General features: G+C 30.0%; 1 protein-coding gene across 3 annotated transcripts; it reads left to right on the top strand.

Moving 5' to 3' along the window:
• The first annotated feature begins 1,437 nt into the window (after positions 1 to 1,437).
• Positions 1,438 to 19,121, top strand: Pcb (Pyruvate carboxylase). 3 transcript variants are annotated; one of them, XM_070308340.1, is made up of 15 exons: positions 1,438 to 1,527; positions 7,204 to 7,468; positions 7,643 to 7,786; positions 8,900 to 9,219; positions 9,336 to 9,486; positions 10,703 to 10,914; positions 11,478 to 11,680; positions 12,017 to 12,278; positions 12,631 to 12,949; positions 14,245 to 14,295; positions 15,142 to 15,609; positions 15,780 to 16,169; positions 16,420 to 16,855; positions 16,958 to 17,354; positions 17,604 to 19,121. In XM_070308340.1, the coding sequence occupies exons 3-15, from the start codon at positions 7,654 to 7,656 to the stop codon at positions 17,850 to 17,852; spliced, it is 3,591 nt and encodes a 1,196-aa protein (XP_070164441.1). In that variant the 5' UTR covers positions 1,438 to 1,527; positions 7,204 to 7,468; positions 7,643 to 7,653; the 3' UTR covers positions 17,853 to 19,121. The 3 variants fall into 3 exon arrangements, with proteins under 3 accessions (XP_070164441.1, XP_070164442.1, XP_070164443.1); XM_070308341.1 differs by lacking the exon at positions 14,245 to 14,295 and having other exon boundaries at positions 7,204 to 7,786; XM_070308342.1 differs by lacking the exons at positions 1,438 to 1,527; positions 7,204 to 7,468; positions 7,643 to 7,786 and having other exon boundaries at positions 9,134 to 9,219; positions 9,278 to 9,486.
• The last annotated feature ends 592 nt before the right edge of the window (positions 19,122 to 19,713 follow it).

The raw sequence follows: 19,713 nt of genomic DNA, 5'->3' as shown, positions 1-19,713 counted from the left end.
ATAATTCTCTTCATAGAAACAGAAATATTTCTCTAATTTGAAAAACGAAACTCTTTAGAGAAAAACCAAAATGCTATTCAGTATAAGTATATGATAAACTTGAATCAGTAATCAATACAATGCGTTTCCTAGGATCTTAATCTTGTTAATCAAATAATGATTATATTGATGCATTCGCGGTTTACAAGATTAAGGGCTGTATGTTGCGTGGTTACTAATACGATGTATCCGCGTTATATGGTCTATTCACATTAGCTAGCTTAGCTAGGCCAATCAATTTTGTGTACATATATTATTATTGTATGTACGTAGACTCGAAGTATCTGTTAAGAACGGCGGATAACGTAAACAATCGATTAATCGACGTTTAAATTTACGTACAAACTTATATTAGAAACAATTACAATGACAAACAATAATGGAAACTTTTATCTATAAAAAATAAAAAAAAAAACTATAGACTTGTTTTTGTATTTGAATATATATTTATGCTGACAAATATCAAACAAAATGTGATTTTTCATAGCAGAATCAATTAATTAAACAATACACACATATGTGTTATCTCTCCGCCATAATCCTATCAGATATCTCGATCCTACACGTATGTCTCATGAGAATCACGATACGGCTTACCGAATGTGATCCGTTTATTATTGATGAGAATTGAATTGTTAATTCAAGAATGGACTAGCTCACGCCTAATTAGGGCCTATAAATGTACACAAATAAATAAAACGTTGAAGAAACAACCCTGCATTATTTATATGAATTTTGTAGTTTTCGCAACTTTGTTGTTAAAACTTAGTTAATATTTTATCAAGAATTGCATTACTGTTTTGCAAACCTTCTTAAGATGTTTAATTATTTTAAAATCTACACCACAATTTAAAAAAAAATATCTTACATATTTACAATTTTCCTTAACAGAATCTATTTAAATAATTGTATTTCTTCAAAGTATTAATCGTAATCATTAATGGCTACTCAAATGAACAATAGCCAACGAAGTTGTACATAAACTATTATCTCACATTTAGATTTCCGTCAATTTTATCGTATCTTATTTAAATTTCAACGTCATTTAAAAATTTTGATATTCCCAATTTGCCAATTATTTTTATTTATTGGAATATCCCTCTTTTTTAGTCTGACTTGTTAACTATATCCTCTACTTGAAATTCTTTTTCTTTTTTCCAAAGCGCGATAATATATGTTTTCTTCATGTTAAAGTGAAAAAATAAAGTCACGAAAGAAAATCATTTAAAAAAAGAATCGAATATTATCAAGTGATAATCTCGTCGCGAAGGGAACAATCAGAAAAGCTCGGCGAGCATTTGCATCAGAGAGATGGCAGCAGTACACTCGTTATAGTAGACAGATATTCTGTACGAGGCAAGTTCGACTACTAATTGCCATCTCTATTTCTGTAGACGTCGAGCGCGTGTGCTGGGAAGACCGTTCTCAGTGTGGCTTAGACTTCAGCCGGACTGAGTCTAGTCAACCCCGTTTTCGGCGTGTGATGCAGTAAGTACACGAAATCTCACTAAAGTCGAAAGGTTCGTCCGCACGATCACCTTGGCCGAAATATTATTGATATCTGGATACCTTATTAACGTGCGTGTTCACCTAAATTGAAATATAATCGCTCTAAGAACTCCGAGTGTACGCGAATAGTGAATGGTGAATATGCAAATGTTCGGACAAGTGTGACGTTCGTTGTTTCACGAATAAGGAAAATTCGTTTCCCGACCAATTACGCGATGACTTTTTCCTTGTGGTTACTTTACTTAACGTCGCATCAATAAATGAAACGTGATAAGAATGATGTATTCTTATCGTTTTGTGTGGACATGCTCTTACATAATCTCCGTTATAGAATTTTTAATTAATAACTGATGAGTTCTCGATATTCTCGACATTCAAGAAGTGTAATATGTATAAATATAAATAATATAATTATAAAATCAATCTAGTATTTTAAATATTGTTTGATAATATTGATAGAATTGATAATTTAACCGATGACAAAATTTTGAGGATACAGAAAAACAAATATTTTATATATTGTTTTATCTGTTAATAATATTAAAATATATAAAATTTAATATAAATTCAAAAAAAAAAAAAACTTAAATTTTTACTTTAACAAATAAAAATTTCAACTTTGAATCATTTAAATTATGAAATAGTCGTTATATGTAGGTACAAGTGTGTACATACATACACACTTGTACCTACATATTTCTAGACATCTTATAGTTCACTAATAACATTCCTTTTTTCGGGTTTACTTTCTAACGTTCAAGGTCATATATTTGAATTTATAATTCAACTTATTATGTGCAAACACGATATATAATCAATTTAAGAATGTAAAAACTTAACTCTCTTGAGAGTTTAAAATTTTACAAATTTATTTATACAAGTGTTTAACAACAATTTAAATAAAATCGTTGAAATTTTCTCATAATAAATGATAAGAAATTTTTACATTCGCATCAATTTGTAGTAAAGCAGGCTCAAAGATTGCACTCTTCAATATTAAATAGTATACCATATGTCAAAAAAATAACCAGAGCTACGTTCTTATCGTTAAAATAGGAATTAAAACTTGAATGTTTTCTGAATGATCAAAATGTATTATCTTTGAAGGAACTAAACATAATGAAAAGAAACACACATTACTGCATATAATCAGACGTGATAGTCAGATTAAGGCAATTTACATAATCAGTTTCCATTAATATACATTATATATATTCGTCTTACATTTACACAATATAATAAAAATTAAGAAAGTCATTCAGATATTGACATAGTGCTTAATAAAGATAAGTGAAGTAATAAATAGTGTGCAAATTTATTGTTAAAAAAAAGCATATATATAGATAAAAATATTAGAAAAATTCATATAACACAAAACATTTAAAAAAAAACATATATATAAAAAATTGCAAAAAAAAATTATTTTTTATTAGGTTTAATACTTTTTTCCAAATTTAGCAAGTGAACATATACATATATTAATAGCTGCCTCATCTATCTAGTGCTAAATATATTTGTCTATTTCATGACAACACTATATATTGTATAATTCGAGTAAAATCGCGAATCTTAAATTACATATATATTTATGTTACATTAACTTTACATTGTGAACAATTTTTTAATTTTCTTTTAAGGTTAAGTTTAACCAATTCTAAATTTTTTGTCCCTGAAAGAATCGCATATATAATCACATGCTAGATTAAACGCTCATATATATGAGCGTCATATTTTCCATTTTTTAATGATCACACACGAGTGATTCAGGTGGATGAAGGCAGACTACCAGGCACTACTTTGACCGAGTAACCTTCATCGCGGTACATTTCGAGATTCATTCGCGTGCGCACGACTGTGATGCAACGTGCAAATTGCAGATAGCACGTGCGTAGCGTGTCGTATGCGTGAGCGCGAGACCGCTTGATATTTTTCTATCTCGTTCTCCCTCGCAACTTCACTGTCATAATATTTTTTTTGCACAACCCTATCTATCACGAACTTTGCCCTCGCGCAACTTATGCATCTAGTATCGCATTTTACATTCGGAGAACGGTAAATTGAACGAACAAAAGCTAATTATTTCTCGTTTGTCTTTAATGATCCTTTTTCCTAATAATGTACTTTATTTTTTCGTTTTTAACATATTTATATGTATATATCATATATTTCTTTTAACTTTAAAGATGGAAGTAAAGGAGATCTTCTCTACGATCATTTTCATTTTTCTACTTAAAGTATACATATATTAAAATAATTAAGATCTAGATATATTAAGATAATAAATATCAGTAGATTCTCTATGCAAAGTTTTTATCACGAGATCAATACAGCTCTAGCGCATATATAGTGTATGTGTGTGCGCGTATGTGACCCACTCTTATTATAATATCATTCTTCTAGAGTTGCCAAGAAATGATGCCAATGAACTCTAATGATTTTTCCGCAGCGCATTCTATTTTTATTTATTCTCATCCGCTGCGATTATATTGTGCGTCATATTTCTTTATCACGCACTTCCAAACTGTATAGATAAAGATATTTTTTTTACGTAAATGAAATTAATGATGGCACAACTAAATATTGATCTAACGTGAAAATAATCCCATCACATCTAATATTATTTTACTATATGTATAATCCATCATTATTTCGTTTTTGAAACTCTATTTATTTAACATTATATAATAAAAGGACAATCTATGTTTAATTTATTCTTAATTTGTTTAAACATCGTTAAGTGAATTGAATGAATTAGGCAGTTATCATGACACATATTTACTGCATTATTAATCATGTTTGTATTGCGTATCAAATGTGCTTATATTTTGCAAACAATTATACGTATGAAAATGCCAGAACTATGTTATATATATAATAGATAGCGGATCAGCTGTCTCTGACGCCACAGTGCTGTCATTACTATGGATCAATACACCCTCCTCCCCCCCTGTCGCGAAAGTATTTTACATTGTTCCATACGCATTTACGTATTCACGGCAATAATAAGTAAAAATGTTTCTTAATAATATAATAATCGATACGTAATGTTATCAATTATAAGAGTATTTATCGATTTTGATCGAACAGCTTCATTATATTAACTTATTGTTTTATTATGCAATTATCTGATCTGAACTTGTATAATCCATAATAATAAAGTCTCAATGGAAACAATCGATAACAATAAATAAGTATAAAATCTATGTTTTTTTTATGTACAAAAATAATATACGAGCAATAGTTGATACATATGGAAACCCTATTCAATTATCGACTCAGTCTGTACACCCAAACCTTAAAACGTTGATCGATGAAAATAAAGGTCTCTCGTCTGATTAAATTGCAATCATACAATTGCATTATGTATATATACATAGAAAACAAATATCAGGCAATCCAATTTAAGTCTTCAGGTGTCACCATGATCTATAATTAGATTCCATATAACAATTAATTCCATTTAATTTATTTATATAAATTATAGATTTAATAAAAATAAATAATAATATAAATGATCTGAAAAGCGAATGATCATTGACTATTGATCGTGCCGCTTTAGACAGAGCCCATATATTGCATAAGTTCGTGCCCGATTTAAATATAAACTTCAATAGATTATATTTTAGAGATAACACTTTTATTAATCAATTATATAGTCTCCATTCTTTTCTACAATGGTTTTCCAACGATCCATAAGCTTGTCGATTCCATTTTTGAAGAAAGAACTTGGTTTTTCTTGAAAAAAGTTTCTAAGGTGGTTTTCGACAGCTTCCTCGGAATTGAGATTCTTGCCATTTAAACTATTCTGCAAAGGCCGGAACAGATAAAAATCTGGAGAATATGGCGGGTGCTGCAGAATTTCCCATTGCGACTCCTGCAGTTTTTCTGCAGCTTATTCCTTTCAGTCAGGAGATGCGGTACCCACGTATCAAGCTTGGAAATGTATCCAAGCTTTTTTAAATGACGAAAAGCGGTTGAATTATCGATGTTCAGCCTCTCAGCAATATCCTCAGTTGTAATCCTTGGGTTTCTTTCCACTAAGGCATGCACAATGTTATCATCGATGCCAGAAGGCCGTCCAGAGCGGGGTTGATCCTCCATGTTGAAATCACCATTTCGAAATCTGCCAAACCACTTTTTGACTGTTCGGAGAGCAGGAGCGCGATCCAAATAAACGCTTTGAATATTTTTTTGTATAATCCCAACACTCACGCCTTTCCGAAATTCATATAGCATTACGTGCCGCAAATGCACCTTTCGTTCTCCATTTTTAACGATTTCTCTTATGCACAAATGGACTTATCTGAACAATGTCTGACGCTAAATTGACATAAGACAACGTCATCTATTCAGGGTAAGCAACAATTACCACACGAAAACAATAGAACTCCGCCATGCAGTAACTTAATGCCATCTATGAAAATCGGGCACGAACTTATGCAATCATCCAATATTAACATACACTAAATTTATCCTAAATATTCATAAGAAAATTTTATATTTAACTTTACATTATACTTATATAAAATTTTGTTTAAATAAGTTTCTTTTATAATTTCTTTCTATAGTTGAAATTTCTTCTATCAATATTTAATATTTTTTTTTGGAACCTATAAACACTTATAAACGCCTATAAATATATCGTTAATAGTCATTAATAACATCAAACATATTTTTTATTGTTCTCTATTATGCGTACAACCATTATCTATTTTATTCTCGATATGTGCAATTCTCGATTGTCTGTTTATTTATTGCAAAGCGTAAAATTTTCACAGAAATGTCTCTGCGCTGCGCATTTCCTTCACGTTCAAGTAACATGAATCAATTACACGTGACTACATCATGTTACAGCAGTTGGTTGGTGCGTCAAAAATATGAGTCAATAAATGCCATATCGTACGATGGTAAACTAAACTACACTAACATGCTAATTTAGATTTGCGTTTGCAATTTATTCGGTGCAACATTATGCTCAATGTCAGACACAATGCGTCAATGATCTAATTTGAAGACAATTTTCTGCACACTGCGATATATGCATAATTCGATGGATCGATATTTTGTATGCTTGATTCGTTAATATTGTTTTATATTGTTTCTTTTTTGTCAAAAACTTTCTTAATATTTTAATTTATATAAAATAATAAAAAAGAATTTTTTTTTTTTCCAAATAAAATGTTACTTAATAAAAAATGAAAGTAGATTAATCTCTTCAAAAAATATATCAAAAATGACATATATATTGCTTTCTATCATAATATAACAGTTTCTTTGTAACAAAACAATTTTCTCTTTAAAAAAAATGACAATTTAATCAGAAATATGTATAGAAGAAAATTATAATAAAATAAAGTAACGTAGGTAAATCTCACTTCAAATGAATTCTAATTAATTATACAAGGTAAAGTGTTAATCTGACGGGAAATCACCTATTATCGTATATGCAAAGGGTATACTATCGTTTTAAATATAATCTGTAAAAAAATTATTGTCTATATACAAGAGAATGTAATTTATTAATATACAAATGAAAACGAGATAGAAGTTACGAATTATATATCTTTAGTTGTAATAATTATAACAATTACAAATATATATATATATATACACATAACTATTATATATTTAAAAAAAGTCATTTGTCTGTTTCAGAAATACCAGAAATAGTTGGCAGAACATCAACAGATCAACAGATAAGTGATATCTTGTTTTAGGAAATAAAAAGTGACATTTCAGTGTATCATGAAGACTGTCGCGTTGTGAAACTAGTGTTAATATTTTCCGTTAAACTGGAGACTCTGCTCTTAGTGATAACTAGCGGAGACACCGTTACCGCGACCAAACGAAGATCATTTGTCGAGTTTGAGCTTGAACGAGAAGCGAAACACATGCGCGCGGAAAGAAATAGCTTTAAAACGTAAATACTAGTCACAAATATTTAAGGAGGCCTAAATATCAATAAGAAAATAATCTATTTTGCGAGGATAAAATAATTAGGTGTAGATAACTAAATTTGTTTTTTTAATTTTATACGATATTCAAATTAAAATATCAAAACAGTGGTAATATTGTGATTTTAACGAAAATACAGCGACCGACAAAATGCATTCCATACGCGCTCATCAATCGTTGAACAAACATAGAAATGCTTTACAAATATGGAAGATCGCTATGAGATACTTCGCTGCAGATGTAGAATACAGGCCAATCAGAAGTGTCCTCGTCGCCAATCGAGGTAAATAAATTGTCACTAATTTCTAGTAAAAAAAAAAATTAAGCACTCTTTTTAAAAAATAGAAAACTTAAAAATCTCTTTTTTATAAGGTTTTTTAACTTATAGTATAAGTTTTCTAATTTCTTTTATTAAACTAAAAAAATACGTTTAATATTGTTGCATTATACACGCACGAAGTCATAAAAATTTTTAATAGTAATTTTTCTGTCTTGTTTCTATACATTATGAAATCTTGCGTGATTTTCATCTTCTAAAATATCAAATTTTGCCATATTAATCTGCTCTGTATTTATCAATAAAACTATTTAATTAATGACTTTTATATGTAAACAGATTTTAAAAGATTGTAAGATGAAACTTATCTTGCGTAAAAAAAAACTAATAAGATTTGTATCACATACGTTATTACAAAATCATTATTGATAATGACTCATTAACTCATTTCTTTATGGCAATGTCTATAATTATTGATGTATTCACCATTTAGCGCAAATACAAATGATTGTCTACAAAATTTAAATCTGTTTTTATTTTATTATATTTTCATGGTTTATATTGTTATGTTCTAATTACATAATTGTAATAATAATCGCTATAAACTTATTAGTATCTAATACTGTAAATAAGAAAAAAAAAAATTACCACGCTTCCTAAATAATTGTAAGTAATGCTTGCACTGTATAGGCATTGCTCGAATACTATTGACAAGTTAATGGATGTTGTTAGGAACTTACTCATTTTTGTAGAACAAGATTACGTAATTAATCAGATGTGTAATAGCCGTTATTCCTGATTTAGAACTAGCATGAAATGATTTAGAACTATAGAGAGTCTAGCATTGCTAGACACTTCGTTTAATTAATCCCTATCAACATGTGAAGTCCGCGTGTTGTATTTCAGTGAATTTCACACAAGAGAGAATGATATATTTTACTGTCCCAAAAAATTCTAATATTTGATTTAATTATTATTTATTCGTTTCTATTTATGATTATTATAAAAATATTACAAGATCAGTAAAAAAATAATACGCGTAAAATTCCTTCTTTGTATATATCCGACTTCTTACAATTATATTTGAAATATTAATGTGTAATTTTAATGATGTTACAGGCGAAATCGCCATTCGCGTGTTTCGTGCCTGTTCGGAGCTCGGTATTCGCTCCGTGGCGATTTATTCAGAACAAGATAAAATGCAAATGCATCGGCAGAAAGCAGACGAAGGTTACTTAGTAGGCAAAGGATTACCTCCTGTTCAAGCTTACCTGAACATCCCCGAGATCATTCAAGTTGCCAAGGAGAACAACATCGACGCCATACATCCCGGTTATGGATTCCTTTCAGAGAGATCGGATTTTGCTCAAGCGGTGACTGATGCTGGTATCAGATTTATCGGACCTAGTCCTAAAGTCGTTCAGCAAATGGGAGACAAGGTATTTTAATCTTTAATTCCATAATATTCCATATTATTGATTCTCCAAATACTCGTAGTTCTCCAAAAATTCTTGAGCCAGAAGTCAAAAGTATGGTATATACATCCAATCGATAGGTGGCTGCTAGACAAGCCGCGATAGAGGCTGGGGTTCCCATCGTTCCAGGAACGGATGGACCGGTAACGACTTCCGATGAGGCGATAGAGTTTTGTATGAAACATGGGCTTCCGGTTATCTTTAAGGCAGCGTACGGAGGAGGAGGACGAGGTAGGTTTAATATATATCAATCTTTCTTCACTAACCATTCCGTTTCTGTCTACCTAGATAAACATAAAAAAATGCTTGTTGTTTTATAAAGTGATCCATAAGATCTTTTTCAAGATTTCTTAAAATCTTGGTTATACCTCATATTTAAAAATAAAAGTGTGTATTTAAGTCTTAATCATTTGATTCAATCTTAAAATCAAATCTCTCTTTCTCATACTATACTTCGTCAAAATTAATAGCGCTTATGTAAGTTAAATATGTGAACTCTTGATTTATGAAAACAGACAAGATTATTCAATCACTAAAAGCATTTTGAAGAGAGAATACAGGAAATACATAGAATATTGTACAAAATACGTTTTAAAATTATTATTACTCAAGCTGTCATAATATATCGCTTTGAGTTAACAATAAAGTCTTTTCCTGCTAAAAAATGTTCTTTTTCTTTTAAAATTGTTGATTTTAAAGTAATTCGATGTTTTGACATTATTTGATTTAGCATATCATATTCATCTAAAAAAGCATTATTTAATAATTTTTCATTAAAATTATTAATATGTAAATTCGCGTGAAAAGTAAAAACAAATTAACCATAAAATAACGCAATCGGTATTTCTATCAAAGACATAATTGACATAATAATTTGTACATGTATAAATCACATAAACAAGAAATGTACTTTCCGTTATATAATGTATAAGCGTATGGAGAACGCGTTGGTTCCTTATTGAACAATGCAAAAGTTATTTTCAAAAACAAAATATGTAATTATGACAGATTATTTGACGATAATGGCACAATACGATAGATTTGTATATTTCACAATCAAGAAAAACAAGCAGTATCTGACTGATAATAGATACTTAAATACGTTATGTAAAATGCATAAAGAAAAATAATAGTATCTGACTGATAATAGGTATTTAAATACGTTATGTAAAATGCATAAATTTTTTTTATGAAGATATGTTGTAAATGTTAATTTAAAAATGTTCTTTCTTTTCCTAAATAAAAAGAACATTGTTAAAAAGAAATTTCCCTTACAATGTTTACATTAAAGTAAATAAAAAGGATATAATATTAAAGATAACAAGTGGAGAAGCTTTGATCTTATTTATATTTTAGGAAATGTATTTTATAAAATATATTCCTTTAACTTTTTTTAATATACTTATGTTGCAAAATATGGCATTTCAAAAATTTTATTATTACATAGGTATGAGAGTCGTAAGACAAATGGAAGAGGTCCGTGAGATGTTCGATCGTGCATCTTCCGAAGCCGCGGCTGCTTTTGGAAATGGAGCGATGTTCATCGAGAAATTCATCGAAAGACCACGTCATATTGAAGTTCAGTTACTTGGGGATCACGCTGGCAATGTCGTGCATTTATATGAACGCGATTGTTCTGTGCAGCGTCGTCACCAAAAGGTCAGCAAGTCGGTTAATTTTAATTTAACGTGTGTAATAATTAATTATTTAAGCATTATTGTTCGAGCATTAGCCACTGCTGTCACAATATTTTCGGCAATGTTTGTCATTCTTCTATATAAATAAATAAATATATATATATATATATTATCAATGTAACCCTATGTAAGTTAACTAACTCTTATTTTGTCAAAACGGAACAAGGTTATTCGACTACTAGAAGCATTTTAAAAAGATACAGGAAATACATAAAGTATCATGCAAAATATGTTTTGAAATTATTATCGCTCAAGCTATCGTAATATGTTGCCTTGAATTAGCAATTTCCTCTTGTGAACAGATTAGGAGTAGATGAACATATACAGTATATACATTCTCTGTGATTGTCTTGTTCAAAATAAGGACAATGACGCAATTATACAAGATTCATAATTATAATAGTCCGCAAATACAATATATATATAAATCAAGTAGCTTCCAAATTAATAACTCGATTTTACAAAATGCGACGTCCAATTTCATTTTTGACTTATGAAAACACAGGTTTCTCGTAAAATTTGCAGGTAGTCGAGATCGCGCCAGCTCCATCATTATCAAGCAAGATTCGTGATAAAATGACCGAATATGCAGTTAAATTGGCAAGACACGTTGGTTATTCGAATGCCGGTACTGTGGAATTCTTGGTCGACGAATCCGGAAATTTTTACTTTATTGAAGTCAACGCTAGATTACAAGTTGAACATACAGTAACCGAAGAAATAACTGGGTAATGAGTCAGATGTAAAAAATGATAAATATCACTTCTCACATTTCTTATATTCGATTGTTGTAACATCCTCTCTTCTAATCATCATTCTTCTCTTCTACCTTTTTAATAACTAAGCATATAATTATAATATTAGAATAATTGTGTGTGTATGTGTGTGTATGTGTGTGTGTGTGTTATATATAATTGTAATATTATTGTAATATTAAAATATATAATAGTAATATTAATATGTGTAATTGTAATAGACGTATAATTGTAATATTAGATATATTCATTTGCTTTGCACAGATATCGATTATGTTATAATCATTTATATCATCTTTATTCTTTCAGAATCGATCTTGTGCAATCTCAAATTCGAATCGCCGAGGGCATGACATTACCCGAGCTCGGTATGACACAAGAAAAAATTACACCTCAAGGATTCGCGATACAATGCCGCGTGACTACGGAAGATCCAGCTAAGAACTTTCAACCGGATACTGGAAGAATAGAAGTCTTTCGTTCTGGTGAAGGCATGGGCATCCGATTAGACGGAGCCTCTGCATTTGCCGGAGCTATAATTTCACCATATTATGATTCGCTTCTCGTTAAGGTAGAATTAACGAATATAAAAAAATGGTTATTATTATAATATGTTATGCATAGAGACATCTTATTTTTAATATAAATAACAAACCGCACATATATTTTAATAATTTGGTTTTTCATTTTATCAATATTGCATAGATCAACTAATTTTTATCACCTTAACAATTTTGCAATATTTTGAATGATACAAATATCTTTTTCGTTTCCTCGGAAAATTTCCAAATATACTTGTATGAAGAATTTTTTATTTAAAAGCCGTTCCGCAAAATATGTATGTGTAGAAAAAGTATGTATATGTGTAGAGAAAAAGATCTTATATTTGAGAAATATAAATATTATCTTCTGTTTTTCCTTAGGTAATCGCCCACGCTGGTGATCTTCAATCATCTTGCGCCAAAATGAATCGGGCTCTCCGCGAATTCCGTGTGCGCGGAGTAAAGACAAATATCCCTTTTCTATTAAATGTTTTGGAGAATCAAAAGTTTCTCAACGGTATCGTCGATACATACTTCATCGACGAGCATCCTCAGCTTTTTCAGTTCCAGCCAAGCCAGAATCGAGCGCAGAAGTTGCTAAATTATCTCGGTTCGATTTTAGTGAATGGCCCGAGCACACCATTAGCTACTCAGCTGAAGCCGGCAGACATCAAACCGCATATTCCACAGATTGCTCTAGGTATATAATCGGTTATTAATGAATATAATAGCAATAATCTGAGATAATGTCGACTAAAAGATCTCAAACGTCACTTTTGAATCTATATCCAAATGACGTATATATCGCACCTCAGTAATGCAATTCTCATTTAAAATGTAAATGATATAATCATAGAACATTTGATAATCGGATCCAAAACTTTGTTATAAATTTTGACCTTATAAACTATAAACATTTGATCCATATATTGTATCACGAAATTATTGGCCATAATTAGAACAGAAGCGTACGGAGGATGTGCCTTTATGCGTGGATCAGCAAATCAGGGGTTGTATTTTTTTTTCTTCTTTTTTTAATTTTTTTATGTAAATGGGATGTCTATTAATTCTTTGATCAAATTGATTAATATTGATGAATATTGCAATAGATTAATTTTTAAATATTTAAAGATCGCTGAAGATATGACATTTTCCAAATGCTATGACTCCAATAATTTTCAATTTGTTAACAAATAAATAAAAATATTGATATAAAAAATATTTTTACATTCTCATTATGCATTACATTTTCTGATATATAATGAGATTTCACTTTCGTTTAATATTTTTATAGACTTACAAGTATCAAATTTAATATAATATAACTTATTAGCATTTTTTAAATTAATTTTTGATCAGCACACTTATATTTTTTAAATGAAAGCAAACGATAACACAAACGTATAATATTTACAAAAGAAATAATAAACATCCTTTTTGCTTATCAATAATAATCCGTTTCTGCTTTCTTTGCTGGGTTTACAGGAACACTCAATTAAAGCATTATACTAAAGATCTTTATGTTCATTTCTGGTGTGTTCTTGTCTTTAAATTCAAGCGTGATTACTGCACTGCGCCACATTAAGCACGCTGCACATTGTGCAAATCAGTAAGTGGGGTTACGAAACATCTTCATATATCTCTACTTATTACCATTAGTAACATAATAATAATAAAAATAATAAAGCATGCTGTTTTTATCTCGTTAGCAATTAATATTATTCGTCAGTAATTCTCAATATCTCATTCTCTCCACAATTAAGGAAAAAACACATTTATAATTAAAATGTCATCGGTACAGAGTATGCGTTCACGAAGGGAATAAACATCCAATAAATCAAAATAAATCCTGGTAATCTTCGATTATTTAAAGATTTACCATTATAGTTTTACATATAGTGACTTACAATTTTAGATATATTAATTTCCTTCTCATACGTACACACTGCATTGTTTATAGCATGCTTTTATTTTTTTGTTTGGCAATTTTTTTAGACTTTGCTAAGCTTGCAGCTGCAGAAGAGACCAATGATCCCGATGCACCAGGTATGGTTACAATATTATATGCAGTATTACATACTTTCTTTCTTAGCTTATATTACGTTAAAATCTAATATTGTGCAGATTAAGAAGATAGACTCAACATAGGTATAGTATAAGCAAAATTTTATATATTTTTTTATTTATTCTTTTTTTCAGATCGGCAAAATTATATTTATTGAAATTTAATTGATTTATTTTTTATCAAATTTGTGATTATCAATTTTTTGATTACAGAATTTAAAATACTGGATAAGATAGTAAGAAATAAATTATTGCTGATAAATGCTGTTAATAATAATATAAATATATTGCTATAACATATTAAAACGTGAATTCATTATTTAATCCATAACAATATTAATTTGTAAATGTACTACGTTTACTTTGTAAAATATCTTTTTATTTTAAGTTTTGTGAAGCATTCTTCGAATATAAACAATATGCTTAATAATGTTATATACAATAATATTTAATGAAATGAAGATTTTCATACACACATTCGATATCTTTGTGCATTTAATTGCAGAAAAGAGTCAATAAAAAATAATCAATACACCTAAATAATATTAATAAAAATCAGAAAAAAAGATCCTTTAAATATATATAAAAAAATATTCAGAATATTTTATATAATTCAATACTAAATTAATAACTATAAACATATTTACTTTATACATAATAAATTATTTATTTTTATTGATTCCATTTTATTTATTCTTGATCAGTGAGAAATGTCGGTAGACTATTGTTTCTTAGACATACTTCTTCGCGCTTATTAACAACGCGTATTAAATAACGATCCATTCTTCCCCAAGCATCAAACTGATTTTCTTCCGTGCTTTTTTCCAGATGTTTTGGATCCTCCGAAAGGATTCCGTCACATTTATAAACAGCAAGGTCCAGAAGCCTTCGCCAAAGCTATTAGACAGCACAAAGGTCTTCTTTTAATGGATACTACATTCCGCGATGCGCATCAGTCCCTTTTGGCAACTCGCGTGCGATCGCACGATCTGCTAACGATCTCTCCATTCGTCGCGCACAAATTCAACAACTTCTATTCATTGGAGAACTGGGGTGGTGCGACTTTTGATGTGGCCTTGAGGTTCCTCCATGAGTGTCCTTGGGAACGGTTGGAGGATATGCGCAAGGCCATTCCCAATATCCCGTTTCAAATGTTGTTAAGAGGTGCTAATGCTGTCGGATACACAAACTATCCTGACAATGTGGTCTTCAAGTTCTGTGAATTGGCTGTGAAGACCGGCATGGATATCTTCAGAGTATTCGACTCGCTCAATTATCTGCCAAATCTTATCGTTGGTGAGTTTGGATAAAACTTAATTATAACGTAACTTAATAATAGAACATATTCTCAAAATAAATATTCTTCTTTACTCTAATTTATTCTATTTATATTTTACAAAGCTGATTTATGATGTCAGGATGTCTTCTCATAGAAATTTCTTTATTGAATTCGAATTCCTCCTCAGGTATGGAGGCCGCCGGAAAAGCTGGAGGTATCGTTGAAGCAGCAATTTCCTATACAGGCGATGTGAGCGACCCGAATCGTACGAAGTACAACTTGAAATATTATACCGATTTGGCGGATGAATTGATAAAAGCGGGCACTCATGTCTTGGCGATTAAAGATATGGCCGGATTGCTCAAACCAAGAGCGGCCGAGATGCTGATTGACGCGATTAGGCAGAAGCATCCGGATGTACCTTTGCATATACATACGCATGATACCGCTGGAGCAGGAGTGGCCTCCATGTTAGCCTGTGCAAAGAGCGGTGCCGACGTTGTGGATGTTGCCGTTGATAGCATGTCCGGCATGACTAGTCAACCTTCTATGGGCGCTATTGTTGCTTCTCTTCAAGGTATATAGTTAAAAAGACAAGTTTTATTTTTTTTATTAACTTCTAAGATAATTTTTCATTTAACTATATATAATATTTAGATAACAATTTTTATTTAATTTTCAATTTAAAAACTGATGAAATAATATCAATTATACTCGTTATTTAAATTATCGCTGGAAATTTATTAATAATAAAAATCGCAATATTATATATATTAAAATTAAAATTAAAATTAAAATTAATAAAATTTTAATTAATATCATGATAGGAACAGACATTGATACAAAATTGGATCTCTCTGATGTCTCGGAATATTCCGCATATTGGGAACAAACGAGAACACTCTATGCACCCTTTGAATGCACAACAACGATGAAATCTGGAAACGCGGACGTCTATCTCAATGAAATTCCCGGTGGACAATACACAAATTTACAATTCCAAGCTTACTCGCTCGGTCTAGGCGAATTCTTCGAAGACGTGAAAAAAGCGTATAGGCATGCCAATCTCTTGCTTGGTGACATCATTAAAGTCACGCCTAGCTCTAAGGTTGTCGGCGATTTGGCGCAATTTATGGTTCAGAATAAACTGACGGCTGATGACGTACTAAAGAGAGCCGAGGAGTTATCGTTTCCTAAATCGGTGGTCGAATTTCTTCAGGGCGCTATTGGTGAACCTTACAGAGGATTCCCTGAGCCATTGAGGTAAGCGCTATCTCGCATACGAACATAATGCACATATAGCATAGAAAGATTGTCTTTCAGTGATTTTTCATTAAATTTAACTCGCATTCGTAATGTGTTCAGATCGAAAGTTCTCAAGGACATGCCACGAGTGCAGGGCAGACCAGGTGCGAGTTTGGCACCGCTAGATTTCGTTGCCTTGAAGAAAGAGTTGCAAGAATCTCATCCACACGTTACTGAAGAGGATGTCATGTCGGCCGCGCTTTATCCTAAAGTAACGAAGGATTACTTGAATTTCAGAGAACAATTTGGTCCGGTAGATAAATTAGAGACCAGAATCTTCCTTACGGGACCTAAAGTTGGCGAAGTATTTGATGTTACAATTGAAAAGGGCAAAACTCTTGGTATCAAAACTCTGGCGGTTGCCGAGGATCTCACGAAGAATGGCGAACGCGAGGTATTCTTCGAGATGAATGGCCAGCTGAGATCTGTATTTATCAAGGATAAAGAGGCTGTCAAGGTAAAGGCTTACAAACTTACTACTTTATATATCGTCATCCTATCAGAATACTTCAATTAAATTATAATTAAAATAAAAAAAATTAATATTAAATAAGAATTAGAGTAAAATTAAAATAAAATTATCACTAAGAGATAAGATTACACCATTAAGATCAAAATTAAAATAAAACGGTAATTTCAAATTAAGATTGAACGAATGTCAATTTTAAACACAGTGCAATATGAATTCTTTTTATTTTCTATGCAGGAACTTCATGTGCATCCAAAAGCGGTAAAAGGCGATAACAATCAGCTAGGAGCACCGATGCCCGGTGAAGTAATCGATATTAGAATAAAAGTAGGCGACACCGTGGAAAAAGGTGTACCATTAATTGTATTATCCGCTATGAAGATGGAAATGGTCGTACAGGCGCCAAGAGCAGGCAAAATCAAGAGTCTTGACATCAATTTGGGTATGAGACTTGAAGGAGATGATCTCATCTTAACATTCGAATAAACTTTCGTATTGATAAAACTGTTCGTGCAAGTCAATTCTTTCGCATAAAAATGGCATAAAATATTTATTGTAGAAACTGTTTGTTTATATTAGGTGCATTGTTTATATTAAGTGCGGAAGATGAAATTTTCACCATACGATTGATTAAATAGTTAACACAATTAAACGTAAAATTTCATATGAAACAAATTTTCCAAATTTGTCTTCATTTAAAAAAAAATTACAGCTTTATTTTAGCATATAATTCAAATATTTTGTATGTATTATTTGCGCACACGAAGCAAATGGCCAATATGATTAATGTGATACAATCGAACAAAGCTGCCTAAGAGATATCAATTAATATCAGATATAATATAGAGCACTCACTTAAGAAAATTCGCTCTCTTAGGAATTTAAAAAATTCGATAATAATATTATCAAATTTTCCAATATAATCCGTTTTTGAAGGCTTTATATAAAATAAGCAATTGATGAGTGCTTGTGAGAATTTCACGTTTGATTATAAAAAAATTAATATATTGTACATTATATATATATATTCTTTTTATATATTTTAAAATATAAACATAAGTATAAAGTATATATATAGATTTCTAATAAAAATATAATTACAATCAATTTAAAATAAAATCAATATACTTAAAAAAAGAAGAAAGAAAATAATTATAAAAATTATGAGAACTTCTTGAGCCTAATTACTTTTCGTGCATCGATATCGATATTCAAATATGCATGTTTTGTATTGTATAAATCGATTACATTGGCATAATTAATCTTATCTGTTTTTTATGATGAACAAAAGAACGAGGAAAAAATCAAACACCTTCTCTTTAGTTGTTCAGATTTTATATTAATTGTAGCGTATATAATACAATATAAGCGATCATCCTGGTAATTTAATTACGATAATTCAAGCTAAGCCTTCACGAACGATTTAGCAAAAGTACATGGAAATAACTTCTTCAAGGAACAAAGGCAAGAATATTTCTAAAAACCTCGTCTTTGTCTTCAAAATCAAGATCAAATGTTATCTCTTTTGATAAAAAAAAATTATACATTGATTAAAAAAGATTATTTTTAGCAAAAGAATAATAAGAAGAATATCACATGCGATATGTTTATTTAAAAAGTGATTTCTGGAAAAGTGATTATGCATTTGTAGGCTACAAATATAACAAATGCAAAATATAAAATCATATTTTATATCTATCATATTTATACATTATTTTGTTATAATCGTTTTTTTCAGAATCTATGGTAATTTGTTCCTTGGAAATAAATTTATTACATTATACATATATATTATAATTTATAATCTATATATTAAATTATGTATTCTTAAAAAAATTTTGTTTTATATTTTAAATTAAAATATATATATTTTTGAACAGAGAAAACACCTCTTGTATCTACAATCACTTCAATTATTGTAATTGTCTCTAGCCTCTCTCTCTCTCTCTTTCTGTCTGTCTGTCTGCTGTCTGTGTGTGTGTGTGTGTGTATGAAAAAATATTCTGTCTAAAAATAAAATAATGTATTATTTGTCAATACTTCATTACAAGTTCTGTTTTAGCAAAAACACAATTGCATCCATAATTTTTCTTAATAAATCATGTATCCTATACATATTTCTATGCATACCATATATATTATATATATACGTAAATACTTCACATGAATTAAAAAATTGTTTATTATTTCGCAAACTTTTATAATATTTTTAATTGTTTCGTTAATTTTGTTTTTTTAAATCCTATTGTTCAAATTATCTTATTTTAATTATAATTTTAATTAATAATTCTCAATTTAACACTTTATCAATGATAAATATTTTAAATATTTGATAAATACACTTCTG

Source organism: Polyergus mexicanus, unplaced genomic scaffold (assembly GCF_030449975.1).
Source record: "Polyergus mexicanus isolate NDT 795.1 unplaced genomic scaffold, iyPolMexi1.0 SCAF_15, whole genome shotgun sequence".
NCBI lineage: Eukaryota > Metazoa > Arthropoda > Insecta > Hymenoptera > Formicidae > Polyergus > Polyergus mexicanus.
Note: the sequence above shows the minus strand (reverse complement) of the source record. Positions and strands in the feature narration are given on the sequence as shown.